The 19,024-nt window shown below is 38.3% G+C and overlaps 1 protein-coding gene across 1 annotated transcript in view; it reads right to left on the minus strand.

Annotated features, from left to right (window-relative positions):
• The window catches only part of LYRM4 (LYR motif containing 4), a 90,718-nt gene that overhangs the window by 49,599 nt on the left and 22,095 nt on the right, over window positions 1–19,024 (minus strand). Inside the window, exon 2 of the mRNA XM_074146311.1 lies at window positions 17,263–17,383. Within this exon, the coding sequence (XP_074002412.1) occupies window positions 17,263–17,383 (121 nt within the window). The remainder of the gene's footprint in view (window positions 1–17,262; window positions 17,384–19,024) is intronic.

Raw genomic sequence — 19,024 nt, forward strand, 5'->3', positions numbered from 1 at the left:
ATTGAATTAAATCTGAGGAAAAAACCTCCCAGATTCAGCAGGGAATTTATTAGAAAATTTTAATGCCAACTTAAATTTGATCCAAAGGCCTCAATATTAAAGGTCATATCCATTACTATACGGTGGGAAACCTTGGATCTCTCTGTTCCTATGTTCCACCCTTTCTTGGTTTTGTTTTCTTTTTTAAGAGTAGGTCACTCTCCTTCTCTCAGCTTTGCAGCACTCTTTATTAGAGGTACAATACTGCTATTTACATTTCAAAAAGCCTTAGCCAGCAAGTCAAATAAAGAACTCCAATCTTACTTTAAATGAGAAGTTGAAAACAAAAACCAAAATCAAGCAGCATTGTTGAAACTAATGTGCTATACAGTCGGATTTTACCACCTTACATGGATATACAAAACAAGTAACCTGATCTTCACTGAATTATCTGCCTCTACTTCCAGATCAACTGTCACCATGACAAGGGAGTCAGGTACGAACTGACTACTGACTTGCACAGAATGGTAGAAGCCGTGTAGTGTTTTTAAAAAACCAATTCTTAACTCTAGATCATGGCAAACCTTTGGAATTGGAAGTACCATCACTAAAGTCTGATCAGATGAGCTTCAAAGGCTGCTTGTTTGTACGTCAGCAAGCACAATGGTGGCAATGGTCACTGGGTGCTTTTTCAAGCCCCATCATTTCCCTACCCAGAGCTTTCGCTTTACAACAGGAGATGAACATTCTAAGCACCTGTGAAAAACATGAAGTGCAACGTGTAGCTCATGAATTACTCCCTGATGGAAGTATTTCCCACAGATTTGCAGGACAGCTACATGAACTTACTCTTCTTTTAGCTGAAGATTTCAGAAAGAAATAGAAACATAGATGGCCTGTACTTCACCAAAAGATGAGACAAGAAGTTCTACTTTTACACTGCACTGTTTGTTTTTTTTTCCAAGTATGAAACTGTATTAGAGAGAAAAAGCTCATATTCTTGAATGCATATGTAATTTTGGAGTTTACATTCCAGTGACTTCCAGAGTACCTTGAGCTCTTAAGTGCCCATGTTAGTCAGCAAAAATATGTCAACGTGAGTCCAGATCCTTGCTATCAATCTGCTCAGGTACCCTCTGAACAAAAGGGCCATCCCCTCTTTTCAGCCCATGAGAATATACATTATGGATATTACAAGTCCTTACTTTCTCAGTAGTCTCAGTATTCACTCAATGTAGAATGTCCAAGGAAAGGAATAAGGTTAAGAGACAAGTTTCCTGTACCAGGCTCACTTGGGTTTCAGAGAGTAACAAACATCATTTACCTGGACTTATGGAAAGCGTTTGACGCTGTCCTGCATGACATCCTGTTCTCTAAACTGGAGAGACACGGATTTGATGGATGGACCACTCGGTGGATCAGAAACTGGCTGGATGGCTGCACTCAAAGAGTTGCAGTCTATGGCTCAATGTTCAAGCGGAAACAGTGACGAGTAGAGTTCCTCAGGGGTCAGTACTAGGACCAGTGCTGTTCAACATCTTTGTCAGTGACATGGACAGTGGGATAGAGTGCACCCTCTGCAAGTTTGCCGATGACACCAAGCTGTGTGGTGCAGTCAACATGCTGGAGGGAACGGATGCCATCCAGAGGAACCTGGACAGGCTTGAGAGGTGGGCCTGTGCATACCATCATGAAGTTCAACCAAGCCAAGTGCAAGGTCCTGCACCTGGTCACAGCAATCCCAGGCACAAATACAGGTTAGGCAGAGAATGAATTGAGAGCAGCCCTGAGGAGAAAGACTGAGGGGTGTTGGTGGATGAGAAGCTCAACATGAGACAGCAGTGTGCGCTGACAGCCCAGAAAGCCAACCACATCCTGGGCTGCATCAAAAGATGCATGGCCAGAGGTCCAGAGAGGTGATTCTGCCCCTCTACTCTGCTCTCTTGAGACTCCACCTGGAGTACTGTGTCCAACTCTGGACCCCACAACGTAAGAAGGACATGGACCTGTTGAAACGGGTCCAGAGGAGGGCCATAAAGATGATCAGAGGGCTGAAGCACCTCTCCTATGAGGACAGGCTGAGAGAGTTGGGGTTGTTCAGCCTGGAGAAGAGAAGACTCCGGGGAGACCTTACAGCAGCTTTCCAGTACCTAAAGGTGGCCTGTAGGAGAGATGAGGAGGGACTCTTTATGAGGGAGCGTAGTGATAGGATGAGGGGTAACAGTTTTAAACTGAAAGAGGGGAAATTTAGATTAGACATTAGGAAGAAATTCTTTACTGTGAGGGTGGTGAGACATGGGAACAGGTTGCCCTGGGAAGTTGTGGATGTCCTACCCCTGGAAGTGTTTAAGGCCAGGCTGGATGGAGCTTTGAGCAACCTGGTCTAGTGGGAGGTGCCCCTGCCCATGGCAGGGGGGTTGGAACTCAATGATATTTAAGGTCCCTTCCAACCCAAACCATTCTATGATTCTATATCCCACCTGATGATCAGCGATTTCAGTCTTCCTCAAAAGTACTGGAAAAGCTGGTAATTGAACTAGTTTAATCTATCGTTCAGGCTACGCTGGCATTAAATATATTTTTGCAGGACAGTGCATGAAAAATCATCTTTTCTGAACTTAATTCACAGAATCACAGAATGATAGGGGTTGGAAGGGACCTTCGGAGATCATCTAGTCAAAGCCAGGTTGCCAACGCAGGTTCACCTAGAGCAGGTTGGACAGGAATGCATCCAGGTTGGTTTTGAGTATTTCCAGAGATGGAGACTCCACAACCTCCCTGGGCATTCCACAAGATTTTACATTCTTCATGCTATCAGCCAAACTTAACTTAGTTTCATGTACATCTCGGGTATCTTTGCAGGGTTGGAACCTAAAGAGCAAATACAATTTGAATGCCACTGAAAGGTTACTACTTCTTAAAGACTTGTGTTCACACATCCATATCCTGACCCTTCTACACATGGACGGAAAAGACCTCTAGCTCAGAACCTGCACAGCAGTGTCTGGGCTGACATGCCGTATCAGCTGCACCCCAGGATGCCTGCTTTTGAAACAAAACACAGCTTATTCACACAAGCATCTTACTGCAAAGCCCTCCACACACAACATGAATGTACTTAATCTGCCATGCTCAAGGAAGTGTCGATGGTTTTGTCTTCTGAATTGCTTTGCCCTTCACAAAGAGATTGATTACACATCTTTGCTTTAATGCGATTTGATTTGGTAACCGCTGCAATTTTGTTCGTTAGGTAGCTGTGTCTTATCAGGCTTGTCACATTCAAAAAAGAAGTGAGAGGCTTAATTTATTACTGTTAACATTTGCAAGAGGTCAACAAAATAGCTGCTAGACTGAAATGGAAACATTTAATATTTTAATTTTTCTTCTCATATAAAAGCTAGCCTTGATGCTAGAGTACAGACATCTTAGTTTTGTACACCGATAACAAAAACTCTGGGTCTGAATTTTATTTTTTCTCTTAGGACCTGGACAACACATAATTTCCTTACTAAGAAGAGGATAGGAATTACAGAAATAAAAATTTAAATCATGACACTGGGTAGGATGGCATCAGGCTTCATACTAGTGTTTGCCAGCCATTTTTCTGGAATTTCATACAAGTTCAAAGAAGTGAAATAAAAAGTAACAATCTATTAACAATAGTTTTCAACTAAAAGTATCTTATTTGAAATACAGAGGAATATAGTATTTTAGATACTAATCTAGAGTACTATGTAAGGATGGAACCAGGATGGAGAACAAAAAGGCAAAAGAAATGGGAGTGCGGATATGTCTGATATTGAATTGCTCAAATGACAGAGAACTTTGCTACCTGCACCAAGATTTTTATGTTTAAATCTCTCCTTCTGTTTTCTAGGAATAAGACCCTGACGATTTTTTTTACTCACCCTTTGATAAAGGGGTTTTGTTATCATCAGGTATATAAATATACCTTCTACTGTTTCAACTGATTAAAGAAGTTAGTCGTATTCATTCTCAATCTCTTTCAACTCCTTACCTGTTGTTCTTTCCCAAAATAAGCATTTATATTTCTGATCTCATTTTCAATTCAAGCCAATGGTATCTCTCTAACTCTGTGTAAAATACTATTTAATTCTACAGCATTTCAGATAACATCTAATTTAGTCAACAGTTCCTTCTATAAGTAGCATTGTAAAATTAGTCCCTACACAGTAGGATATTAGTTATTAAAAATAATTAATTGTATATCATATTTGAGTTTAATAACATTAATGACTTTTATCTCAATTTTTTAACGTATGTATATTTTTACTTGAAAAACTACAGTTCACCTTTAGGATCTCAATTAAAAAGACAAGTAAAATTGCAAAAACCACAAATGGCTGCTTCCCTATTTCTCTCTTTTCCTATCCTAATGTTCACACTGGCTCTCACTTAACTAGAAAATAGCAGCATTAACTGTTAAGTCTTTCCTCACTGCTTATTAGGCAGGGGTTTTAATTCTTATATTGTCTTTGGTGTGGCCCATAAAACACGCTAAGACTGACACAAACAATGTGGTCAGCATCCTGCCAGCTTTCTGTCTAAGCAGATTTTCTTCTCCAGTCTACTGCTACTTGGATCTAAAGGAGACAGAGAAGAGAGTAAGGTAGATGATAAAGGGATACCTACTGACATGGGGTTGTAAAACTTGGAATATTATGCTTTAATTCCTGCTATAAGCATATTTTAGGAACCCGGGCAAGTAATTTAGTTCCCTATGCACCAAAGTCTTTAAATATATGCCTAAATTTAAACAGAAGTAGCCTCCTTCATTTCCACCTCAATATCTTAAGGACAGGCTGGCATGTGGTGAAACGCTCAGTTAAAATCAGGGTGCCTTGCTCTCCCAGAGCTCCTTCTGTAAAGGAGCAGCAACACCAGTAAACCTCTCTGCCCTCTGCCTCGCTTGTCCGGCTGAGAGATGGGAAACAGTCCCAGCTCTGACAAGTCCCCTTGGGATAGCACAACAAATGTACATGTACTGTCACACTAACAAATTATTAGTAATGAAACTAGCACTTTGAAAAGACTTACTTCCTTTTTTTACCCACTAAGCACACCATACATGTGGTAAAGGTATTTTACTGTCAATGGTTTAGTTCTTCAGAATTATTCTACAGCACAGCTTCGCATATCAATTTTTTCTCCTCTTCCCCGATGAGCATACATACAAATAATTTAAAAGCAATTTACATCACGTCAAATTGCTTAAGGAGACTCTTAAAAATCTAATGGATGAATTTAACTATTGGCGTGATTTATTATTGAAGTTACACTGTTATAACTTGACAATTAAGAAATATTGATAAATGTAAACACATTATTGATGTCAATTAAAAAGCACAAGATTGATTAACATCCCAGAGGTATACTGGCACAAGCAGATAGAGAGTAATCACCCCCAATACGTATTCACTACTGACAAATGTGCATAGAAATTAGACTGCTGTGAGACAAAAAGTACTTTCAATTAAAATTAAGATCATTTCAACACATAACCAAAGCACGGGGTCAACAACAAAAATCAACAGAATTACAAACAACATCTGTATTAATGTGAAAGGCTAAGGATTAGGTCATATAATGCTCTCATTAACTATACACTTGGATGAAAATATAGTTAAAAATTACCAAAGTAACTGCTCAGCAAGTGAATTATGCTCATAGGAGAAAGTCTATGAACGTATTATTTAGCCACTACACTGCAATGTTCATAATTGTCCTGATAAGGGACAAGACCTTGTTTGCAGAATAAACAGCAGATCTTTGCTTCAGATTATGTATTTAGGTACATTCTAAAGGTGACCAAATTATAAAGGTGAACTCAAAACTCTGCTTAGTAATGGTTCGCTTCCTGCAAAGCCAACAGCCCAGGAAAGATATTCAGGCAGTCCATACCTGGAAGGGGAGAAGCATACATCTGACATACCCCAGAGAGAACAACAACAGGAATCAGTCAATTTGTGATTTAAATGTGACTGGAAGAGTTTGGACTCCTTTTTTCTCCTTCTTTTTACTTGCTTTCAGAATTAATGTACTGGCATAATGCCTGTCACCAAGATGAAGGGCACTGCAGCTATAGCTTTTAATGGCCAAAAAAAAGCCAGGCTCACCTCAGAAGGCACAGCGCTAAAGACAGCAGCAATGCACCAGTACCAAGGAGACTGCGTAAACGCTAATTAAACTTCTCTCTGTACTCTTGTCTAGAAAACAGTTTTCCCTTCTTAAACTTCCAAGGGCTGGATCAGACATGCTGATATTGGAGTCTAGCAACTTTCTTCCCTAAAGCTTGGCCTTCATCACAACTTCATGGATCAAACACATTTCTCTCAAATACAAGCAGCTGACTACAGAGACACTAGACAGAATCCAAATTACTGAAAAAAAAAAGATAAAATTGAAACATAACACCTCAATGATAAAGCTTTTTTGTTTGTAAGAGCTTTATGTGAAGGCCACACATATGTTTACATTTATTGTCAAAATAAAACTAGATCATTGTGAATTTACATGGCTGCAAATTCAGCCAAATGGTATTAGTGACAGAGACCATGTTTGGTGCTATGGTAAACCACAAGGGTATACAATGGACCCCCAGAGCGGACCCCCCAGAAGATTACAATATATGCAGACACACTAGACACAGAGGATTGTGAAGAAGTCTTCTTTTTTTTTTTTTTTTTTTACATAAGAAAACAACCTTTTTTGGCACCTTTGCAACTGCGATAATGGAAGAGCTTCAGTGACTGAACCAACAGAAGAAGCGTGAAGACAGTAGGACAGGGAAATAAAAAGCACTCATGAAGCCAGATTCTTGGAGCAATGGGACAAATAGAGCTCTTTGGCTGGCCTTATGCTGAGAATGAAGACGAGAATAAAGTCTTTAGGCTTGACAAACTATCTGTGGAAGAAACAAAAAAAGGCATCTGATTTAGAGTGGCACGGGAAGATTTTACATACTATGTTTTCAGTGTGCTGAGGGGAGAAGCATGGCCATCTGAAAGGCCAGAAAAGAATGCAAGTATCTTAAAGAGGAGCTAAAATGCTCCCTCTTCCTTTTGTTAGCTATAAAGGGAAAAACCGTAACTGTAATACGCTGAGAAACTGATGACTGGGCATGGGAGGAGAAAACGTCATTAAAAAAACATTGTACCACATCTACAGGACTAGGTGACTTGTCGGATAGTGAGGGCGTCAACACCAACATCATCATCCTGAATTACAGACTGCAGTTCAAGGGCAGCAGAACACAGTCCTAGGGATCTGAGGAACCAGACAAACGTGCCAGATCTCCTCTGGGAGGGAAGTGTGCCTGCTCAATTGCGGTGCCATTGAACCTGACACTGTCTCCTTTCAACAAACAGTACAAAACCAGGAAGGAAGGTTTTCTCAGCAAGGAAAGTGAACTAAATCAAGAAATTAAAAAGCAACCAACAAACTGTGGGAGATCAAACCAGAGATCACTGTTGTAATAACAGCACTGTTGTCTCTCTCTTTTTTCAGAAGACCTCAAAACAGCAATCCCTTTCTTTTCCTCAAGGTCTAGCTGTACTTAAAACTGGTTTACCCCATGATAACACCACTGAAAATGGATACTCGGGAGAGATCTATGTTCTGATGTGAGCGTAAGTCACAATACATATGCAAGGCTTTTACAAGGTTATACGCTTCATAAATAACACACAAAACTGCCATACTTCTCTTTTTCCTATTCAGGAAAAAAGAGAGCTTGCACAAATATTCTGCTCTGCAGCAGACACCACATAGCAAGAAAGAGGGAAAGTTGCTGAAATGTTAATATACTTTAATGCCAGAAACTCAATCTTCAGCCCTCCCTCAACTCTTACCACTAAAAACCAGATTGGCAGGCATCAACTCATGATCACTGTCGTGGTTTTGGCCAAATTTACCAAAACCAGACTGACAGATGTTACCCTGTTTGGAAGGCACCCCCTTAAAGTTTTGTCACAACAGCCACCCCTATGAACCATATTCATTTCACACACTGGGCAAAAGCCCTTGAGACACCAAACACAGTAAAGCAGAAAGCACAAAGGGAGGAGTAGCAGATGAACACATCTCCCTGAAAACGTGAGCTTTCCTTGCTTCTGGACCTCTCTTTAGCACAGACTGGTTCAATCAATGCTGCTAACTGTTTCAAGAAGCTACTGACCAGCCAGACACTGATGAAAATTACTCTTTTCCATATGGAAGTTTACACCTAGCATTTACTTGATCGGATGTGACATACTGCCGCGCCAAATTGCTCACTAGGAAAGTAAGTCCTTCTCCTGTCCTTCAGACAGCCCTCCTCTGCATAACATCGGATGCTGAGAGCTCTGGATGCATTATGTAACTACTTATTATTTATGATAACACCCCAACCTCACTGGATTAACCACTAAATACATGTAACAAAAATAATGACAGCTCTTTATGACAGATAATTGAAGTATTTTTAAAGCAGCTGCCAACACTCAGTCTTATTTTTTTTTAGGAAAGGTTACTGCATACATCAAATGCCGTGTTTTACACTAAGGCTCTTAGATCAGAAAGACAAAGCCTCATCCTACCTCTGAATTGCCCTTGCTTGTAGCCTAAAGGTTACTTTCAATGCAGGGTCTATTTTGGTATTTAATATTGCAGGCAGAAACTGCCACTTGTAATTTAGTCAGCAGGGCAAACAGCAGCAAATCACTTGTGAAAATACAATCTTGCTCTCCATCAGGAGAGTTAAATGAAAGCCTAAGGAGTAACACTGCTCTAGAGACTCACACAGGTGTAACCTGGAGAGCCAACCCACCTGAAGATGGGTAAAATGTCTGTTATACTTCCTGTGCATTCCAATTCTAGAAATTAAGCTGATATGGCAGCTCTGGGCTTTTGGCATCTGTTACAATATCGCGTATCTCCAAAGCTATCCTACATGCCTAGATGAAAACGCTATTTGAAAAGGCTGGCCACAGTGGATCTCACTGCTAACATATCCTGGGAAGGGCCAAGTTCTGTTCAAATTTAGCAAACCTTTTTCAAAGTCACTCCTATTACATGTTTCTTTTTTCCTCCCCCCACAAACCTTATGGATATTACTCTCATACTGGAATACAAAACCAGAATAGCTCTGAATTTAATGCCTCCCCATTTCAATTCAAATGTCAAGCTTTCTCTTGTTTACTATATTATTAATCCTATGTTATACCTTCCTGCATCTGCATCTGTGTCTCTTTCCAAGTAAAGAGCACTGAAACTTAACATATGTTAAGGATATTTGTTGCTTTCTTAATCACATTCTTCTTTGTAGGCTACTGTTATAAAAGAAGAAATATACAAATATAGATTTCTTGAGTTATGTTTTCAAATCCCAGGGAAAGTAAGTCTAACTTGAACATAATAAATAGGACTTAAATGACCTTGAGAAAAAAAAATATCTAAGAATATCAACCCCCAAGACCTTTGGAATTAAAAAAAAAAATCTACCGAAAAATCTCTCCAATGCCTTTGAAAAGCCAAAGTCAGATGATTTAAAGTGAGTGCTTGGCTTTTCCACAAGCTTCCAGTCTAATTTTGGTAAATGCATGTAGGGAACCAATCAAGTGAGAACTCAGAATCTGCTAAAGAATTAAAAAACTGACTACCAGTATTGCAACAGTCTAGAAGCAAGAGAAGTGCAAGAGGATCATGCCAACCATTTGCTAAATTCTAGATGTCATTGCACATATTTAGAGTTGTACAGATGCTTGATTACCTTCAAACACAGATACCATGAAGTGAGTTGATAGAACTGGTTTAATAGAAACTGTGTCCATTGTTTGATTATGCCATTCACATCTGCTCTTCTTCTGTGAATGAGGCATTTGAAAACTCTTTCCTGTGTCTATACTTGCTTTAACCAAACTAAATGGCTTGAGAGGTAGGAATAGTTCTCTCTGTGTATAATGTTGGCTCTATCCTGGTTGGAACGTGTAGGTGCAGCTGTAATAAATAGAAATATGGCACTAGTAAAAAAGCAGCAAACTTTCAAGGACATTTCTCTTAGATAATACCTGTAAGTCTATAAATTTTCGTAGAAAAATAGATACTTGCAATTGTAAAGCCGGGGGGAAAAAAGTAAATAAAATTCAAAAATCTTCTGAAGAAAAGCAGTAAATTAATCTGTGATTTTAAAACTTCCTTGCAGTGACAAACTTGACAAGAGGAAACCATATTAGAGCTCCAACATAACTGACTGCCAGCAGGAAAACAGGACTTGCCAGTATTGTATACATTCCTGAACGGTAGTGTTGGTGCTGCACCACAGGTACTTACCTGTGCTTAAAGAGCTTTTCCACCTATTCTTGCCTCTTTGCTTCAAAACTGCTGTTAACATAATCAAATGTGTTATATGGTATTTTGCAACTTTCTTACCTATTAATAAAAATTAGACCAACATATGACTTGTAGCCTGAAACTAAAATTACTAATAAGAATTTTGATAATGAACCTTCTTCTGCGAATGACATCCAGCCTACAGTGCTTAGCAGTATAAACACAGGTATCTTCAGAGGCACAGAGTATTTTTTGAAGGCTAAGAAGTTCCTTGAGACAGTCAATTCCAATGTCACTCACAACTGTGTAAAGTGGTACCAGTCCCCTGAATGCTCAACTATATGCATTCAGTCCAGAAGTACATACACCTTGGCATTTACTAATTTACCTGCTATTGTTGCAAATCAATCACAGAATTACTAGAACTGAACAATGGAAACAATTGGGAGTATTTGCTGATAAAAGCACAAAGGATGAGGTACAAAATCCAAGGCAGGTGCAGTAAACTAAGGTACTTCTACCTTTTTTTTTTTTTTTAAGAATAACTATAATCGAAAATGCTTGTCTTGCTAATATTAATGAAACATACTTTATACTATTTTGATTAACAGAAACATGCTTTGTTGTGCTGTGGCTGTATTATTACCAGTTCATAATAATGAGTGCTGTATTAGTAGATTCATTCAGTATCATTTCCACTTCTATTCAACTGTTACTTGAGGCTACGATGCCACAAAGATGAGACACTGTTAATGAACACCTCGAGAAGGTGCAGTACTTGGCTACACACAGCTGCACTGGCAACTTGGTTTGCAAAAAAAAGAAGATCCAGAAGAACTATTCTTATTTTACACAAATTTCAAAACAAGACCATATTAATCATTTTAACTAGAAATGGCAAATATGGAGAAACATGAGAATATGAGACCAAAATCTCACACTAAATATGACACAGGCTTTTATCAAGGCATAGTCATGAAGCATTTCACTAAAAGAAATGGAGCTAAAATTATAAGCGATGACTATTGCAAGGATTCGAATGTACTTACAACATGTTGCAAACATGAAAAATGCTGCAAGTACTCAATATTTATCATCAGTGGAACTTTTCTCACAGAGTTCTCATATTTCAAAATCACGTTCCTTCACTCTTCTACACATCCGAAGGGAACAGTAAAAGAGGCCAAGTCTGAGGACGAACAACTCAAACTCAAAAGATAGAAAAGTTCATCCGTTCCCTTAGAAAACGCCGATGACCTGCCAGCTGTAAAGTAATCGGATGCACATGTCCTGACTGTATAACCGCTCATGGTGCACCTCTTGTCTCCCTACTAAAAGTTTGTGCAAACAATGATTTTCATCAGTTTGGATCATTTAGAGGGACAAAAAAAGGCTGTGAAATATCAAAACTGTTCTACTGAAGAGTACTGTAGTTGTGTGATGTCAACAACAGTACAATTGATACCAAAGCCTTCAGAACTGCCAGGAAAACAAAATAATCCTTCTTAGCTGGACAACAAGACGATTGGTAGTTTCCAGCTACAATCTAAAAGTGAGAAGAAAGTACTGTGGAGGAATATGTAAGAATGAGATGTCCTACAAATCAAAACAGGAATTTAATCAGAGTACACAGGTCCAACACAGCTTTTGAATTTCACTTTTATATTTTCAGTTCAAAACTTGAGAGACAGCATGCCACAAAGAAAACTAGCCAATACTTCAAAACACTCAGTATTATCCTGTCTTCTAAGGGGCTTCTATAAATCTAGAATCTCAGTAACAGCAGTAACATTTCAGGGCAAATTCTCGTACCACTAACATATTCCAATAGCAATGGAAACTCACAAATGAAGTCATATTAGCATAGCTGAGGAATGGCTGTTACAATAATTCTCAAAGGACCTCAAGACTTAGCCTCAAAACTTTTTAAAACTTTCTATTTCAAACTTACTTGTGACAATGCATTTCTCACAACCCCCTTCTTTACAGGGAAGACACCACAAATTGTGCTGTTTACACAGTAAACACACGCAAAAAAAAATCTTCACAAACTGTTCAGAAAAGAATCAGAGTTGTTCCTTCCTTTAGCCAGACTATTTTTAAATCGAAACCAATAACAAGCAGAGGAGGACTAAGGCAGAGATTAATGTTCCTCCATGCTTTTCAGCTTTATAAAGCTACTTTTATAACATTTGAGCAAATTGTACAGTGACTGACATGAACAAAATGACAGTAATCCGTCACTATTTCACATTTCCCACTAAGCTGATTCAAATAGTTATTTATGAACCTTACACTTCAGTGTTCACTTTGATGACTAAACCATAAATTAGAATGTAAAGTGAATATAAATTTGATTTTAGAGTAACAACAAATTGTCAGCAAAGTGGGATATTATTTAATTTCTATCGACACGCTATGAAAAAGTCAGCAATACCAAGATGCGCTACATCATAATAAACCCCAAACTTAGCAAAAAAAAATGTATGCCAGATCTCATGTTTGCTTCAGTGGTTCTGCATTTAAAAATAAAAGCACTTTATATTATGCCTGGTTAGTTTTAAACATAAAGTCTTAATAATGTCAGATAACTTCATTACTTAGATCTTCAATTAAACAAGGGAGCAAGAACGAATTTTTTTCCACAGAGCATGATTGAATTTGACAGCAAATAAATATTAATATGAATTTAGATGCTAAGGTTTTCAATAGTCCTGATGAAAAGCTTACTCTTAAGACAGTGTTGGTATTTTTCCAATATTTATCTCTTGCTTTACAGCTGAAAGTGAGGTGACACTGAAGCATAATAGAAATTCTACAAAGAACAACTGTTCTCAATTTTTTAGAAAAACATTTTTTGGGGGGAAAGGAAGGAAGAGGAATGACTCAAAAAAAATAATCCTTATTATCCAAACATCAAGCAGGGACTCGTGTCAAAAGATTATCTTGATAAACTAATTTTATCAGATTATTTTCTGTTAAAAAGTTCCATTGCCTATTATGTTACTAGGTGTGTTACTGTCTGTTACTCCTGCACACCTATGAGATAAACACAACTCTTCCAAAACTGAATGCAGCATGATTATACTGTGGAAAAAATTCTAGCAGTGTGACATGTAAGAGATACTTCAACTTAAGTTTCACTGTTTTAGCAGTGTTAAAAATGGGAAGTTGTGTCCAACTCTTTAATATTCCTTACTTTTTCAAGTATATTTTTCCTGGAATTCTTACATGGAATGATACCAAAATGTGATCCAATATAAAATGACTTTAGCTTTAGCAGACAGGTTTCACATGTAGGAGAAGCTCCTGAAATAGCTGAGATTTGAAACAGCAAACAAACAAGCAAAACCCCTGCAGGTTTAGGAATAACTGAGGCTTTGTGGCATTATTCTTCTATGTCCCAGAGACAAAGATACCCACCAAATAACAAACACATAACAGAAAGGTAATTAATGTCGCTTGCTTGACAACAGTTTAATTATAATATATTTAAAGATATGTTTGATTATAAAATATTTAAGATATTTATACTAAACACTAGTTTTCTATATTACAAAACTAAAACATATCTGGAGAGATTTTCATATTCTGAAAATTTAAGCAGTGCTATTCCAGGGAACTGGAACCCTCCATGCCCTTTTTGCTCTGAACATCTTCCTGGCTGAAAAATTCATACCTACACATAAAACATTTTAAAGCAAGATTTATGGACTACATGGTAGAGCGAATTGCAGCTCTCAATGAATTCTTGAGTCAAAAAAGACTTCTTATAAAATTTCTTTGCCGTTACTACGAAGTAGCAAAATGGAGGAAAAAAAAGTAGCAGATCAAAATGGTTCTGCTGGTGCAATGAAAAAAGCAGAATCCATGCTAAGAGAAAATAACAAATCTTGTCTAACCTTTTATTTTCTTGAATGAAGAATTACGTGCACAACATTTTTACCAGTGCAAAATACAGGCTGGTATATGAAACAGTTACCTTTTGTTCACGAACAGGCTTGTCAGAGGTACTTGTATACCTACAAGCACATGTATATATTTATGTATGATCAAAATGTTCACTAGCAATCAATGAACGCAAAATGTCCTTAAGCCCAACTACTCCTTTACAAAGGACAGCGAGTGGATATACCAGTCAGACATTAACCAAGCCTGCCTCCTCTACCAACTCTTTCCATGGCAGCTGAAAGACCTAACTGATGCTGAGGGACAATCTTTAGGCTAAAAGAAAACTTCATAAAAGGTGCCAGATGAGACCCACACCCAAGAAGGAAAAGACTCCACCCTGTCAAGAGTCTGTTTTGGAGAAATGGTATCTTTTTTCAGGGTCTACAGTAAAAGCTAACCTGAGTGTTCACAGGACTCAAGACAGCAGAGAGGAGTTTTATTTTAAAATCTGTCCCAGATCTATTATGGCTCAGATGAGTCAGTAAACCCATGTTTTGATGAAAGAAAAGCTGGAAAACTTTTATTTTAGCAAGACTTACCCGCTATCTGACTAATAACTGCCTTTTATTATTTATGCTCATAGAACCAGCAAGAGTCAAATCCTACCCACATCAAGTCAGGATACCCCAAACTTTAAGGTACTACAAATCAGTGTCTTCATTTCAGCATCCCAGATACATGTCTATAAAGTGGGAACAGTATTTCCCACCTCTTTCAAGTGCTTTGATACCTTGAAATTGAACTCTCTTCAGAAAAAGGAAGTACTTGCTGTTATAAAAGAATTGTGCCAAGTAGGTCCTAGTTCAGGTCTTTTAAAACAAAAATAAATTTAGTACACTCCAGTCATCCATTTCATGGCAAAACAGTTACTGTGGTAGCCTCACTAATGTTTTCCTGATTTATCAACGATATCATTTTACATTCTTAATTACAACCACTACAGAGCATTTTTTTGACATGCTGACAGGAATTTATCTTAACCACAATCTAGAAAGAGATTTTCTGTAGCATTTTACTACAGGAGAACCCACTTCCACAAATTTTTAATTCTTCGATGCAGATTTCTGTTAAGTGGCAGAATTTGACCCTGTGCATTCTTATCTTTTGCCATCCCCTGTGACAGATGCACTCCTTCTGTTTGAACTAACTGAACTTCGGTCCAGGCAGATGCTCCGCAATAGGCCTAACTGAAGTTAATCCTATTGTGTGAGGCTATCGGTGAGAACTCACCACCAAATCCTCCCCCAGAATGGTTTGGCTGGAGTGTGGGCTGATAAATGGCCCAAACTGCATTAACATAACGGAAAACCTGACTACAAATCAACCACTTTACACTGTAAGTATCTACAGCCAGGGGTCCGTCGAGCTCTCCCTCCACAGCAGCTTGTTGCGCAGCAGTGATCTCCCCTTGAGCAGGGCGATGCCTCTCAAGGTTACCACTCGGGGCTGAGAGACCCCTTAACCTGACACCAGATATCAATGTGTTGGTTAAGTGACATTTTTTGCATGCATGTAACTTTTAAGATACATATAGTAAGCTTAAGCAATAATCTTTGTATCCCATACTTACTTTAAGTGTAGTAGAGTATTGACCACCAATCCACCTGTACTTATTAAATATTTTACATACCGAAATTTACTGATCAGAACTCAATAAACTAACTACTAGCCCAGATCTGACTGATCTCTGACTCTTTTCCTGCAACATCCCCTCCTTCATTGTCTTCTCTAGCCTCTAATATTTCCCTGGAGAATATCAGATATCAAGGTTCTCCAAGACGAAACCTCAAAAAGAAGAGCTGAAAATGGTACTCATCACCTACAGATAAGAGAAAAAATACCCCAACATTTAAATAATTGCATTGAATCAACCCAATTTGAATTGCTTCTTCGAGAAACACTTTTAAAATACAAAAATAGAGGTGTTTGGGTTAAAAAACAATAGTAAAGCTACAGTGGCACAAAACAACACCTGTTCCTGGGACAAGAAATTCCAAAGTAGTGATTTAAAACTTGCACCAAAATATTCATACTTAATTGCCACATCAAAAGGCTCAGCTTCCTACCGAAATAAGAATCCAGCTAACTGAACTGCTGGTTCTTAAAACGTTCATGTTAAAACAGATCATAGAGGAACAGGCACACTTATTAATTCCATATTTAATAGAAGTACTACTGAGCTATGACAGGTGTCAGTAAGTGCAGATTTTAGAAGGAGGGACAGCTTAAGCATTGAAAGTGCTCTGAGAGAGTTCAGGTGTAGAAGCTTGCTTTCTTCAAATTTCCAGTGGTCACTGTGGATAGACAGTGGGCGTGTATGAGAAGTAGTAAAGTATCTAAAGTTCAACGAAGTATAATTCATGTCTAAATAATATGGTACCCAGCAGAAAAAAGAGAAATGCTATAAATGCTATTCAGACAAGGTCAGAGAAAAATACTACCAGTGACTCAACTTTTTCCAAAGGAAATCTATCACCCTGCTAGCATTTAGCCAGCATTTACTTAATTCACTTTGGGATCTTCTTGTTCTGCTACTGTTCTAACACTGTATCTGGAGGTGGGGAAAAACAAACACATAAGGCAAGACTATTCAGAGTGATTGTCACAGCCACTCTTCTAAACCTATGGTGGAAGGAGGAAAGCGTGAGGAAAGGAATCCAATACACATGAGCTAGAGGAAACAGATTCAAAGGAAAATTAGGGCAGAACAGAGAAACAGAGTGGAGAGATAGTAAAACAAACAGCAGAAAAGGAAATGGAAGAGCACATAAACTTTTGACAGCAAGGCCTGCTCCAGCTAATGGAACAAACATCCCTAAGTCCTCTATTGCAACCATCAGGGATAAACAGATACTTCCCACCCTTTCAAACTCAGACGTACAAAAAATACTGTTCATCCAGAGATGTTTTGAGCAAGGATCTATTTTTTTCAACCTGTAGTGGCATAAGAGAGTTAACTGAGGAGTGTAGAACTCTTAAATACAATGAGAGAAATAAACATACCTGCCGATGAATAACTTCTAGGTTTGCTTTGGCTTTATTCACTAGTTCTTCTATTTTTTCAGAATCCTTTATATTCTTGTTTTCTCTGAAGGCATCTCTTATCCTTCTGATGGCATACGTTCTAAACACAAACAATAAGAAGACGTGTATTCACAGATGTGTCACAGTTTATGGTATTTCAACATTCTTTGAAACATGCTGATTTTTAAAAATAAATATACATACACACGTATTTTGCCCAGTTTTATACATAAATGTTTTTGTTTAGGGTCTTGTCTCAACTGAGTTAAAACAGTGACCAGATTCTTTGATTAAAATAGTGGTTTTGCTGGAAGTTATTGTACAAAAATGTCATATTTCACGTATCAGTTCAGCCCTTACGGCTTGTTATTGCTGTAAACATATTGTTGGATGCCCAGCACGGACACTGCAAAGCTCAAGAACATTACAAAAAGCCTAAGAACCAAATTATTCTAAGAACCAATTTATTATCAGCCCCCAAATTATTTTGAATCAGTGCAACTATTGTTATTCTTCATACTCTAAAGGTCAATAAGCTAACATCTAAATACACCTAATAAATATAGACTTTGTAATTTAGCAAACAAAGATAGGCTGATGGACCAACCATAACAAAAAGGGCTCCTTCCTTGTCACCCCTTCCTCTCCTGAAAAAGTGTATTTCACCCCTCAGTCCAACACCTCCTCATCCATTTCTCCACTAAGAAGCAATAACAGGACACAATCTCTGCAAGCAGGAAGAGGTTATGATCTCTGCTTTCAGAGAGGAAGGTCCAAAGCTGCAGCTGTCTCTGAATCTCTCCCCTTTCTTTTCAACCCAGTAAAGACCCTTTATGCAGTCTGTAGTGTACTGCTCGATAAAAAATAGGGCCAATTTCGATATTAAAATAAATTTTGCAGACTGAGCAGTAGATACTTTCATTACATGCATGCTTGGGAGGGGAAGGAGAAATGGCAGTAAACTGATCCTGCTCAGCTATCTTGATAACATCCCACTTCTCTACCACCACATCACATCAGTATCATTTTTACTACAGAAAGTAAAACCCTATGTGTGGCGCTGGAAGGAAAAAAGGCTGCTGCAAACACCACAAATAGTGTAATATTTCAACAACCATTTTCAATCTTGTATAAAAGTGAAACACGAGACAGAAAATTGTCTAAAACACAATCATAAAAAAACTCCAAAGACAATGTTAAAAAAAAATATTGGGGGAGGAGATTGAGAAGGGGAGAGGAAGAAGAGGAAAGATGAACAGCCAGTGGCACTCCGTACCGTTAGATGGTGCTATCCAGCTCCAAATGCAGCCTCCACCAGCCAAGCAGCATATTTTCTCTTTGAGCTCATAAATAATACATTTCAATCACAGGAATCAGGATGGTTATGGAGTGCCACCCTGCTGCCACACACCGGCAGATGGTGCGTGCTTTTAATTAGGGCCTGTTCACCTATAACATGACACTGGGATGCGTGAGTGAGTGAGTGGGTGTTTGTATGTGTGAAGTTAATAGAATGTATTAAATATGGAAGCTCATTCTCATCTGCAGCTGCTGTCCTAGCAAGATTTGAAGGGGAAGCTGCTTATTTCTTCTAGAAAAAAACCAACCCCAAATCATTAAGATGTAGTGTAATTTTGTTGCTTGATAATGGATGGATTTCTAATCACCCCATATACACATGTAAGGTTAAACTGTGCAGACTCATATAATGTTTTCTGCATGGAAGGAAGGGTTTCTGAAA

This window comes from Numenius arquata, chromosome 4 (genome assembly GCF_964106895.1).
Source record: "Numenius arquata chromosome 4, bNumArq3.hap1.1, whole genome shotgun sequence".
Lineage (NCBI taxonomy): Eukaryota > Metazoa > Chordata > Aves > Charadriiformes > Scolopacidae > Numenius > Numenius arquata.